General features: G+C 36.0%; 1 protein-coding gene across 2 annotated transcripts in view; it reads left to right on the plus strand.

Annotated features, from left to right (window-relative positions):
• Positions 1-4,477: 4,477 nt before the first annotated feature.
• LOC117409536 (centrosomal protein of 120 kDa) overlaps positions 4,478-12,600 on the plus strand; it is a 30,275-nt gene continuing 22,152 nt past the window's right edge. For both annotated transcript variants that reach the window (XM_059022457.1, XM_059022459.1), the window contains exons 1-6: positions 4,478-4,797; positions 5,509-5,665; positions 6,061-6,175; positions 7,227-7,362; positions 9,075-9,223; positions 11,692-11,889. In XM_059022457.1, coding sequence (XP_058878440.1) covers positions 4,749-4,797; positions 5,509-5,665; positions 6,061-6,175; positions 7,227-7,362; positions 9,075-9,223; positions 11,692-11,889 — 804 coding nt within the window. In that variant the 5' untranslated portion in view covers positions 4,478-4,748. The remainder of the gene's footprint in view (positions 4,798-5,508; positions 5,666-6,060; positions 6,176-7,226; positions 7,363-9,074; positions 9,224-11,691; positions 11,890-12,600) is intronic.

Below are 12,600 nucleotides of genomic sequence, written 5' to 3' on the forward strand. Positions count from 1 at the left end.
GCTCAAATTTGTTGGTACCCTTACAGCTCATTGAAATAATGCTTCATTCCTCCTGAAAAGTGATGAAATTAAAAGCTATTTTATCATGTATACTTGCATGCCTTTGGTATGTCATAGAATAAAGCAAAGAAGCTGTGAAAAGAGATGAATTATTGCTTATTCTACAAAGATATTCTAAAATGGCCTGGACACATTTGTTGGTACCCCTTAGAATAGATAATAAATAATTGGATTATAGTGATATTTCAAACTAATGAGTTTCTTTAATTAGTATCACACATGTCTCCAATCTTGTAATCAGTCATTCAGCCTATTTAAATGGAGAAAAGTAGTCACTGTGCTGTTTGGTATCATTGTGTGCACCACACTGAACATGGACCAGAGAAAGCAAAGGAGAGAGTTGTCTGAGGAGATCAGAAAGAACATAATAGACACGCATGGTAAAGGTAAAGGCTACAAGACCACCTCCAAGCAGCTTGATGTTCCTGTGACAACAGTTGCAAATATTATTAAGAAGTTTAAGGTCCATGGAACTGTAGCCAACCTCCCTGGGCGCGGCCGCAAGAGGAAAATCGACCCCAGATTGAACAGAAGGATAGTGCGAATGGTAGAAAAAGAACCAAGGATAACTGCCAAAGAGATACAAGCTGAACTCCAAGGTGAAGGTACGTCAGTTTCTGATCGCATCATCCGTCGCTTTTTGAGCGAAAGTGGGCTCCATGGAAGAAGACCCAGGAGGACTCCACTTTTGAAAGAAAAACATAAAAAAGCCAGACTGGAATTTGCTAAAATGCATATTGACAAGCCACAAGCCTTCTGGGAGAATGTCCTTTGGACAGATGAGTCAAAACTGGAGCTTTTTGGCAAGTCACATCAGCTCTATGTTCACAGATGAAAAAATGAAGCTTCCAAAGAAAAGAACACTATACCTACAGTGAAACATGGAGGAGGCTCGGTTATGTTTTGGGGCTGCTTTGCTGCGCCTGGCACAGGGTGCCTTGAATCGGTGCAGGGCACAATGAAATCTCAAGACTATCAAGGCATTCTGGAGCGAAACGTACTGCCTAGTGTCAGAAAGCTCTGTCTCAGTCGCAGGTTATGGGTCCTCCAACAGGATAATGACCCAAAACACACAGCTAAAAGCACCCAAGAATGGATAAGAACAAAACATTGGACTATTCTGAAGTGGCCTTCTATGAGTCCTGATCTGAATCCTATCGAACATCTATGGAAAGAGATGAAACTTGCAGTCTGGAGAAGGCACCCATCAAACCTGAGACAGCTGGAGCAGTATGCTCAGGAAGAGTGGGCCAAACTACCTGTTAACAGGTGCAGAAGTCTCATTGAGAGCTACAGAAAATGTTTAATTGCAGTGATTGCCTCTAAAGGTTGTGCAACAAAATATTAGGTTAGCGGTCCCATCATTTTTGTCCATGCCATTTTCATTTGTTTTATTATTTACAATATTATGTTGAATAAAAAATCAAAAGCAAAGCCTGATTTCTATTAAATATGGAATAAACAATGGTGGATGCCAATTACTTTTGTCAGTTTCAAGTTATTTCAGAGAAAATTGTGCATTCTTCGTTTTTTGTGGAGGGGTACCAACAAATTTGAGCACGTCTGTAAATGAATACTTTACAGTCGTTTGTAGTAACTACAGTCTTAGATCGCACTCATTTTTGTATTTTATGGTTCCTAAAGTGTGTAATGAGATTGATAAAAGATCATTTGCTTATTTTGCTCCATGGTCTTGGAATGAATTACAGTCTAAACTTAAGTTGCAGTCCCAAATAACTTTAGTACAATTCAAGAGTAAGCTGCATGATTATCCAATCGAGAGTTGTGCTTGTTTTGAGTAGTTGATTACACCTGTCACAAACTGATTGTCACTAACTGATTGTTTATTGTAGTGAGTATGACTTGTATTTTATTTTTGTATTTGAATTTTTATATTGCAATATGTTTTATTGTACTGCTGCTACCTTTCTTGGCTAGGTCTCACTTGCAAAAGAGGTTTTAATCTCAATGTGATTCAGAACACTTGGATACCTTTTCTCAATATTTGTGACTAGTTCCTAAACTATGTAAAATAATCATGGTTGTCAGTAAGACTAAAGTAAAACATAGAAGAAACATGTGTTTCAGCTAGTGCCTTCTTCAGACTGAATACTTTGATACTTTAACCCATGGGTTTCACATCAATCACAAGTGACAAAAATAATTGATGTCGTCTCTCTAAAAGAAGTCCATCCCTCTAAAATGTGTATTCTTACATTACTTTCATTAAAATTATTTCTTAAATCTCACCTGTCGAGTATTTCTATTCACTATTTAGGTCTCAAGTGTGCAATCTGCAATTCTTTTAAGAATCACATGCATTTTTAAAAACATGACATCTGGTATTACACAGATCAATTATTTCTCTGTTTGCTTGCCTTGCTTCCAGAAATATGTGACTTTCCTTCCTAGGTCATTTGACCTCAGCAGTGTCTTTTGGGTCTGAGCATGTTACTGGCTGCAAAACAAGTCATTTATTAGGGGAAGCAGCTTGTTGGAGTCTGACAGAGAAGAAGACCCTGAATGGGTGGGGAGAATGTCACTCCAGGTGAAATGACTAGGAAAGAGCAAGACTATCTGAATGCAAGGCTTCTTTCAAAACTACACATTTTAGGAATATATAGTGAATGGATTTGCATAACGTGAACAATTTATTATTTTATTTGCTACCATCCCTTTAATGCACCATCAGGAAAAAAAATAAATATCTGAGTTAGAGTTTAGTTAATTGATTTGGCACGGAATGACCCTCTTTTCTACTGCAGTGATTTGAAGTGCTGTTATCTCTGCACATCAATAGTTAGATACTGAAGTACTTACATAGTTAAGAGAGTCTGCACATCTTGGCTCGTACAGTCTAGGAAAGGGTCTAGTCTGATTGCCCAAAGAAAAGCTATTAGAGCCAAAAAGCACTTATAGTAGATATTTGATAAGGGGTAAATTGGTTGTTTGGATGGTTTTGCAATAAAAGTACATTAAGGCTTTTGTTCATAATTTGTCAGCCAGACTTCGAGCCCAGGTGGGTTTTTTGTTTTTTTTTTCCAAAAAGTTTTTATCTCTTCAATGTCTTGCCATTATTAGAAAATGTTTTTATGGACTGATTTCAGCTGGATGCCTGAATCAATGGGTACCTTGTTTTGCCAGAGCACGTCCATCACCGTTGTCAATGTAACCTTTCCCCCAGTTGTCCATTTTCTTTTGGCAATATTGTGTCTTTTACACCCCAGAATCCATCAAGTATACAGTAACGTTTATATATAGATTACGATAACCTAATACAGTGTATTTGTAAATAATGATTTATCCTGGTGTAATTAATGTGTATACTTTGCTTGTGACATTGTAACATTAATTTAACTGGCTATCAGCATTTTAAACACAATTTGAAAACACATGGTAAAATACAGTTACATGTTGTATGGTAAATCATGATTGGGTTTGTTTACATGCAGTAATGAGCACAAACAACATGGAAAACAAATGGAAAACTACACGTGAACAAGCTTTCAAAGCTTGTTAAAGTGCGCAAATATAAAATTTCACAAAGAGAAGGTACTGTATGCTTTTGAAAAGTGAAAGCAGATGCCTATTGTTAGCTTTATTTTGAAATAACAAGTAATCACTATAGGCACTCTGAATGATGAAACATTACCATTGACATTAACCACATCAATATTTAAAGTGAAAATGTACAGGTAGTAAGTACAAACACCATGAAGCTCACAGTTGAAATCCATGGGTAATGAGAATATAAAGGGTTATTACAGGTATCTCATCTAGCAGCACTGACAATGGTGTATGTGGGTGTATTATTCAGATGAGGCCAGGCTTAGTTAAGTCCAGTCATTTTTTTTAAAACATCTCATTTTCTCTCCTAGTCAGTGGCTCACTGCATGTGGAGGCTTCATAACACAAAAATAAATAATTATCAAAATAAATTATTGATATATTGTTATTTAACAAAGCAGTACAATATTACATAAATAAGCAACTAACCAACTACATGTACTGTATAATGTTGAAACCAGTTAAAGAAATGCTAACTACGATTTTGAAATCCATTATTTAACCTATTATTAGGTCTATATTATTAGGTTTTTCCCTGCATAAGGAGATGGCAGTCTTAGAAGATGGAAAATCAAAGATGCAGGTTATACTTGTCTTCAGTTTTTATGTAGACTAGGCTTCCATACATTATTATTATTATTATTATTATTATTATTATTATTATTATTATTATTATTATTTAAATAAGTAAACATAGATACAATCCTAAAAGTAAAAATGCACGTGGATGCATATTAAGATATTTTTCATAGAAATCTGTTTTTTTAAGTTATTCCTCCTTGTCGGTAGATGGAGCTGTACATATCTGCTCTACGTTTTTAGGACGCTATAAGCATTCTTTACCATTGTTGTTGATGTTGTGTGACCTTTCACCCTTAAATCCCCAATTGTTTTCTTTTTTCTCTCAGGTAACCAGGCGGAAGTTGATGTTGTTTAAAAGGGAGGCGGTAAATGTGTATTGTGGAGCGGGTAGAAAACGGTTAATTATGTGTTTGTTAACTGAATTACCGAGGTAGTGGAACAGGCAGCCTGGTTCAGAGGGGCGTGACAGAAAAGAGAAGCTGGTAGTGAAGCGTAAATTGGACAGTATTTAAAAAAAAAAAAATCACCGTGGAAGGAAAATGGGATCCAAATCAGATCAGTTGCTGATTGTTGTCTCCATTCTAGAAGGTACTGTACAAATGTAAATCTGTAATATATTTTATGGCTCTGGTTTTGTGCAAACGTTATAATCGGACACAGCATTCATGTGAATTTGTTCTATCGGCACTGTACAACTACTGTACATACGACTTACTAGTCAGGCTTGTGTTTCGAGTGTCATATTAGTCTCTTCAATTTGCTGTTGTTTTTTAGATAGAAAGTGAATCTAACTGTTGCTCTTCTTTCTTTTGGTAAATATTGTACATCAGGTATTATTAATAAACAAAATATTGAGGGATGACGATACCGTATGTGTAGAGTGTTGTTTTAACGAGTTTGCACTTCAATCAGAATCCATTGTAATATTTTCTTAGTGAAAAGTTTTTTTTTTTCCCTTCTCATTTTACAACAGAAATCCATTATGCTGATTTGTTCAGTAGGTGCCTGGTAGTCGTCAGCGCGGCCCTGAAACTGTCATCTGGTGTCTACTCAATTTCAAACTGCTGTGCTACCTGTTTCTAGCAACAGATGAATTCAATAATAAATAACGCAGAGCAAGTCAGCTGTATACCTAATTTTAGCATCATAATAAAAAAACAAAAAAATGCATATATTTTCTTTCTACAAAGTGAAGAAGTGCTTTTGTCATTAAAAAAAAAAAAAACCTTTTGTGTACATCCAATGTATACTTACTTACTTAATTACTTAATTATGTTTGTACGGTTTATCCCTTTTCAGGCCGGCGCTTCCCCAGACGCCCTCGACACCTACTTGTGGTGGAAACCAAGTTTGATGGAGAACAGTTAGCAACAGACCCCGTAGACCACAAGGACCAACCACAGTTCTCTACAGAGCTGGCCTGGGAGCTGGACCGGAAGGCCCTCCATCAGCACAGGTAGGCAGAAAGACCAGCATTTACTGTGCACGTCAAACCAGTCTTGTAGAGAATTGAAATTCTTTAACTTGCAACTCAAAGGGGCTGTAAGCTTAAGAGATTTATATTTAAAGAATAAAACCCTATACTTACTTGTGCAACTTAATGCAAAAAGTATAAACTGCCCTTTGTTGCAGTGTGGCGCTTGACAAAATCTGCAGTTAAAAAAATAACCACCTAAATGCATCAAGCCATTGATTTTACTGTTCATACCTGTATTGCATCCTTGATTTGCTTGTTTTTGGTCAAAACTTACAATTTGACAGGATTTTCCTGAAAATGGCACGTGGTCCTGTTGGCAGATTATATGGCTTATGAAATGAAAAAAACAAACAAATGTTTTTGTTTTTTTTCAGATTACAGAGGACACCCATTAAGCTACAGTGTTTTGCAGTAGATGTGTTATCATCTGCAAAGGAATCGGTGGGCTATATTATTCTTGACCTAAGACCTGTTCAAGAAAAGAAACAGGTGAGTCTTACCTTGCCTAATCTATTTTAGCATTTTGATACTGTAACCTTGTATTTTCAAAGAATAGTAAACAAAAAACAATAATTCTTATATGAGCTTCTTTTTACCTACATCTATTAATCTGACCACCTAGAATAATGGAGTATGTTTATGAAATATATGATATAAGTTGTTATACAGGTGCACTCCACTTATAATGGATCCTGTTAGAACAGAGTTCCATTTACAATGTATTGAGGAGGCATGTCCCTGCCAAACAACATGGGTTTTAATAGGGAATTACTCTGGTTAAAAATGACTCATTTATACCGTATATACTGTTTAATACGTACGGTTTTCCTGTTCCACAAACAGGTCTTTTGAATTTACTGGTAATATGTACAGTTTAATACATACAATTCCAATTAATATGTAGTTTTTCTGTTCCACAGGTAGATATTTTGCACCTCCGGCACAGTGAGTCACAGCAGCGTTTGTGACGTCGGGCAGGAAAAAATTGCTGTTTACTTTTATTGTTCTATGTTTTTGTTGGCACAGCCATTGTACAGTTTAAACGTATACAGTTTTAATTACATTTATCGAAAATATAAATTTGTAAAATGGTACTACTTATTACATTGTACGGCTCGCATTGTGTTTTGTACAAATAATAAACTCCCGTTCTTTGGCAGTTAAGCTTTCTTGTATTGTTTATATTGAAGGCATTTATGTTCACAGTTACATACAGCATTTCGAATTGTGTTTTAAGTACTTAGTTTATAAAGTACGGATTTCCATTGTCCCTTGGAGTCCATTATAAGTGGAGTGCACCTGTATTGCCAAAATCTTAAAACTATTGTTTTATAGTTTTTTTTAGGGGGAGGGTTATGACAAACTTAGCAAGGTCTAAAAAACAAAGTTAAATATTTCTGGATTACTACAGGACACAAAGGGATGCAAAGAGATACTGGATACATGCCACCATGTTGTTAGGAAGACAAGATGACTTTCAAAATCTACACCTTTTGAATTTAGATTTTATTGCAAATTCAAACTTTCTTTCTTTTTATAGACTCCTAAATGGTATCCGTTGTTAAGCAGCAAGTACACGAAAGTGAAGCCTGAGATTCTGATTGGTATGGCACTTGAAAGTGATGCCAAACCTTTAACTGATGGATTTAAAGCTAAAGAAGCACCACCGAGGGAAGGTAAGGTTAAATGAAAGCTGGATACCCACTTTGATCCTGTGCAATTCTGTTTTAGATGGGTTTTGTAGAAATTGAGGTTTAGAGTGGAATCTCTCTGCGATGCACTTACAATGGGATTCCAGAATCTGTTTTCTGACAATTTAACACAACACGGTACTTTTTGGATAAACAAATGTTTCAAAGGGTCTCATATTGACAGCAGCCTGTCGCATGATGAGTGACTGGTTTGGCTGAAGCCACACGTGACAGCCAGACATGGCTGAAGCAGCACATGACATAACTAGAAGATGCGACAAGTGTAATTGGAGACAACTGTCTCACTCACCAGTATTAAAACCTGAACTTCATCTCAAGACAGTTATCTCCTTGTATACTAGATGCGTTTTGAATATTTGTCATAATAAGCTTAACATTCTGTTTGTTTGATTTGTTTTGTGCTGGGGTAACACTTTGGAAGTGGTCAATTTCAGCTGGTGATGGGGTTTCTTTTGTTTAATTTCACTCTTACTCTTTTCTCTGTATGTTCCTTCTGATTTTTCTGTCAAAAAAGCTAAAAGTAAATATTTTACCAACACCAAAAAAAAGCAACCTAAATGGCTTTCAGATTTAGGTGAGTATTTCTCAGCTTGCTCTTCAGTTGTCTGCCGATCTGTTTATGCTAACACCACATATTGATCTTAAATTACGTACTACAGTAGTCTCCGGCTATGAGAACACCCCTTGGAAAGCAAACGAAGGGTTCTCTTACCTAAGGTGTTCTTTTAAGACATTGAACATCAGACCCAATATGCATCAATAAATAAATAAATATTTATTACTTGTCTTGACGCATGTGCATCAACATATGATATGAATAGAATAAGTAAGAAAAAAGCAATAGACAATTGTATGTTAATAAACTATAATAATAATAAAATAATAGACAAACTAACATTAATAACATAACTGTCAAACTAAATTAACACAGCACCCCTACACACAATAAAAAATGCAGTTCTAGATTAATTATGAATGCCTGTACAGGAGCAATATTCAAGACCTGCACAAAATTATTTAATAGAATGGTGAAGCAACTCACCAGCACGGAAACACCAACTTGCTCTGTGACTTTCAGGAGATCCAACAAGTTCCAACTTTATGTAGCAAGAGAAACAGCGGCACATTTTGATATTTGTTTACCTGTCATTTTGTAGCGATGAGGAAATCAGAATACAAAACGAGGCAATGATATGACGCCGGTTCTGGAAAGATTTAATAAACCAATTAGTGTGCCTCACGCCATGACAAGTCACCATTTGAATTTGTTTGATGCTGATGAGTTATCAGGTTCCAAAACAGTACCGTATCAGTTGTGAACGAATCGCTAACGGTGCAAAAAAAGGTGTTCTTCTAGGCAAAGTTCCTGTTCCTGTAGCCGGAGCATTTACAATGGGAAAAGTGTTTCGCCACAAGGATATTCTCTTAGCCAAAGCGTTCTCTTAGGAGGTGCTCCTATACACAGAGACTACTGTACTACACACACAATAATACCAAGACAATGTGAACATTTCCCTCTCTAGATGTACGTATTGCCTTTTAAATTAAGTAATTTTGTTTGAGGAGTAACTGAGGTTAGAGTAACATAGTTAATAGTTTCTTCCTGCAATTGTTCTGCAAGAAAAGGGCGGTATCAGGTGTCCTGTTTGGTTAACCAAGTGTTTATCTTTTTGAAGTTACTCCTGCGTTCTCTAATCTGGATCCTAAAAACATTACTGCAGTCCTGAATGAAGAGGAAGGATATCATCAAATTGGACCACCGGAATACTGCAATGAGCTTTTTGTCTTGTCTGTTACAGTAGCTTTTGCAAGTCAGTTGGAGCAGGTACATTTTTGTATTTCTTTCACATTGTGCTACCTTACGTGTATGCAGCAACAATCTGAAATATTTTACTGTAATTTCTGTAATGATCAATCAATACTTGTTTGACATGATCTTCAAAAGGGGGTGCCCTTTCAGATATATTTGGTTCTTAATCCATATTCAACCCTTTTGTAAGCAGCAATAATTGAGCTCTACACGGAAGGCGTAAAGGGGTGCAAATGCACCCCACTTACATACACGGTTAACTTATTATTTAAAGCAAAATAATTACCTAAAACTGTTTTATATTATTATTTTAACAATTCTGTGTAGAATTAACATTATTTTGAAGTGCTAAGCATTTTTTAAATATTTAATTTACTATTTCAAAAATAAAACAGTGCTGTTAACAGTACATGTTTTTTAAATTGACAAACATTAATAAATACAAAAATAAATGTTATGTTGCATAGTTAACATGTACAAAATCTAGTAAATAAACAATTTGTCAACACATACCTGTGCTTAAATAAAGTCACATTTGTGCATAAAGCAACTTAAGTCTTTTTTTATTAAAAAAAAAAAAACATGCACAAAGAACTTGCATGCATAAAAAAAGAATGCCAGTCCATAGAACCATTATCAAAGTTCCTATGTATAGCAATTCCACAGTACATGCACACTTCAGTTATACCTTCTTTCCTCTGCTGTCTTCTACAGTGAAATCCTTATGATCAGTGGCATATTCTTCAGGGTTTTTGTGTGTTTTTTCTTTTTTTTACATTTCACCACAATTTGTAATTCTGTTTTAAATTCCAAGAGAGTGTAAATACTCCCTAGCATACTGTAATACAGCTTTAAGTCTCTCGAGCAAGAACATCTTGTTTTAAATTTTGCAAGCGTGTTACAATCCTCCAATAGAAATATAGGAATTTGCTGCCACTCAGGTGGGTTTAAAATATTCAAAACGAATCAATGCGAAATACAAGTCAGGAAGGCGGGACATTGCTCTATTTTTTCATGAGGAAAGGGATCAAGCCAGCGTCAATTGAGTAACCATTTGCAGTGTTTTTTGGTGTTTATTAGATATTTTGTTTGTATCGGAGGGTGTATTTATTGGTTTTTATCAGTTAAAACTAAAAATCAGAAGCCCTAATTATACACACATAGACGCTTATTCTAATGTAGAAAATTGAGTACATACTACTAAAACAAATTCATCTGCAGGGCTAAATCAATAATTGTATATTATTATTTTCTACATCTATCCCAGCTCCCCTGCAACTCTCAGCACTCTATCCTGCAAGTAAACAGGAGCAGCACATGGTAGCCTATAAAATATATGGAAGACATGCCTTTTTTGCACGGAAAAAAAAATCGGAAAAAATAAAATCATATTTGTTCATATCGGGTAATAAGCAGCATACTGTAAATAATTCAGTTATCAAATACAGTGCTGGAATAAGATGTAGTGTACACACATAGATGCATAGGTTCATGTAAATGATTATTGGCTAAACAAATATAGTTGGAGATAAATCAATAATTTTAGCAATGAGACACCATTGCTACATCTCCCTCCGCTCTCCCACAACACAACAATCTATTCTGCTAATAAGCAGGAGCTGTGCTTGTGGCATGTATGAAATGTATATATTTTGTAACCCTCGGAAGGTGGAAAGGGTTGCAAATGCACTTACCAAAAATGTAATCCCACGTAAGGATATACCGTGATCTTTAAAGAGTTATGAGAGATGTTAATCTTCAACACCACAGATGGAAATAATGCTCCCATTGCACAGCAGTTTCATTCATTCCTGGATTTGAGTTTAATAAGGCACACATGAGCTTGTTACCTATACACTGTGGCTAATCAAGCTCATAGTAACACCTGGAGTGTGAAACTGCTGTGCAGTAGAAATCCCTGAACACGCTATTTAAACTTGGTAAATAGATTATTATTATTATTATTATTATTATTATTATTATTATTATTATTATTGCAAAAATAAATAAATAACAAAAGTGTAATTTTACTGGAGACTAAAATCCTGTTTTGAATCCGCAGTGCAGGTATAAGATGTGTAGTGCCAGTAAGTCTTGTCCTTACTACCCAGGTGATCACAACTTTTATTTTCCAAAGGTTTTTATGAAGGTTAAAATAGGACTACAACCAGACCCTTTTTTTGCTGCACTCTGGCCCTTTAGTAGTGCGCCCCTCAGACAGAATGGGTGTTTTGAATCTTTCATTTAACAAAGAATCAGATTGAAAGAGCTTTTGTTTTCTTACAATACTGTTTTTCTTCTGGAGCAGGCGTTTATAATCATGATAAAACAAGGTGTGTTGCTGTGAAGTTACCAAACAGCAGCTTTGCTTCTGCCCTAACAATGCACCTTGTTTAATGCAGTGGCTAACAAAATTGGTAGCTTTTTTGTGTTATTAATCCACTGATCCACATAAACACTGTTTATTATTTGATCATTTGCAGTTGATTCCTTGTACAATGAAGCTTCCAGAGGAAAGGCCAGAGTTTTTCTTCTACTATACATTACTGGGAAATGATGTGACCAATGAGCCTTTCACTGACCTGATCAACCCCAACTTTGAACCAGAAAGAGCATCTGTGAAAATCCGCAGTAGTATTGACGTCCTCCGAGTGTTCCTCGCTGCACAGCCAAACTTACAAGTATGAAAATATATAATGCATTACCTTAATTGTATGATAGCTCCCATTCACAGGTTCAAATGTGTACATGAGTTTATGCGGAAGCCTTGCAGGCCAGTATACATTTGTAAATACAAGCTATGTCTGTGTGTGTGTCAGATCATGTTTGAAGCACATGTCAGATTTTTCAACAGTGCCCAGTATGAGTATATTGTAAGACACAGTATAATCTGGTGCCGTGAAAGTTCCCATTTTAGAACTGTGATTGCACTTCAGTCAGCAATTGAGCAATCTCTGCCCTTTAATCCTGGAAAAACTTTGACGATTGTGACAAATTGTGTTGTGGTTTTGTGTCCACTTGAGACCCGAGACAAATTTGTAGTATTATTTGTTCATTTAGCATTTTATCATTTTATCCAAGGCGGCTTACAGAGACTAGGGTGTGTGAACTATCTATCAGCTGCAGAGTCACTTACAACAACGTCTCACCCGAAAGACAAGGAGGTTAAGTGACTTGCTCAGGGTCACACAGTGAGTCAGTGGCTGAGCCGGGATTTGAACCGGGGACCTCATGGTTACGAGCCCTTTTCTTTAACCACCGGACCACACAGCCTCCTACCTAAGTCTGATGTGAAAGGAATGAAGAGCTAGTTGTTGTTTCATTTAATACAGAAACCCAATAATATTTGGTCATAGCAATATACAAGGAAAGCGATGTTTACATTGCATATT

Source organism: Acipenser ruthenus, chromosome 1 (assembly GCF_902713425.1).
Source record: "Acipenser ruthenus chromosome 1, fAciRut3.2 maternal haplotype, whole genome shotgun sequence".
Taxonomy (NCBI): domain Eukaryota; kingdom Metazoa; phylum Chordata; class Actinopteri; order Acipenseriformes; family Acipenseridae; genus Acipenser; species Acipenser ruthenus.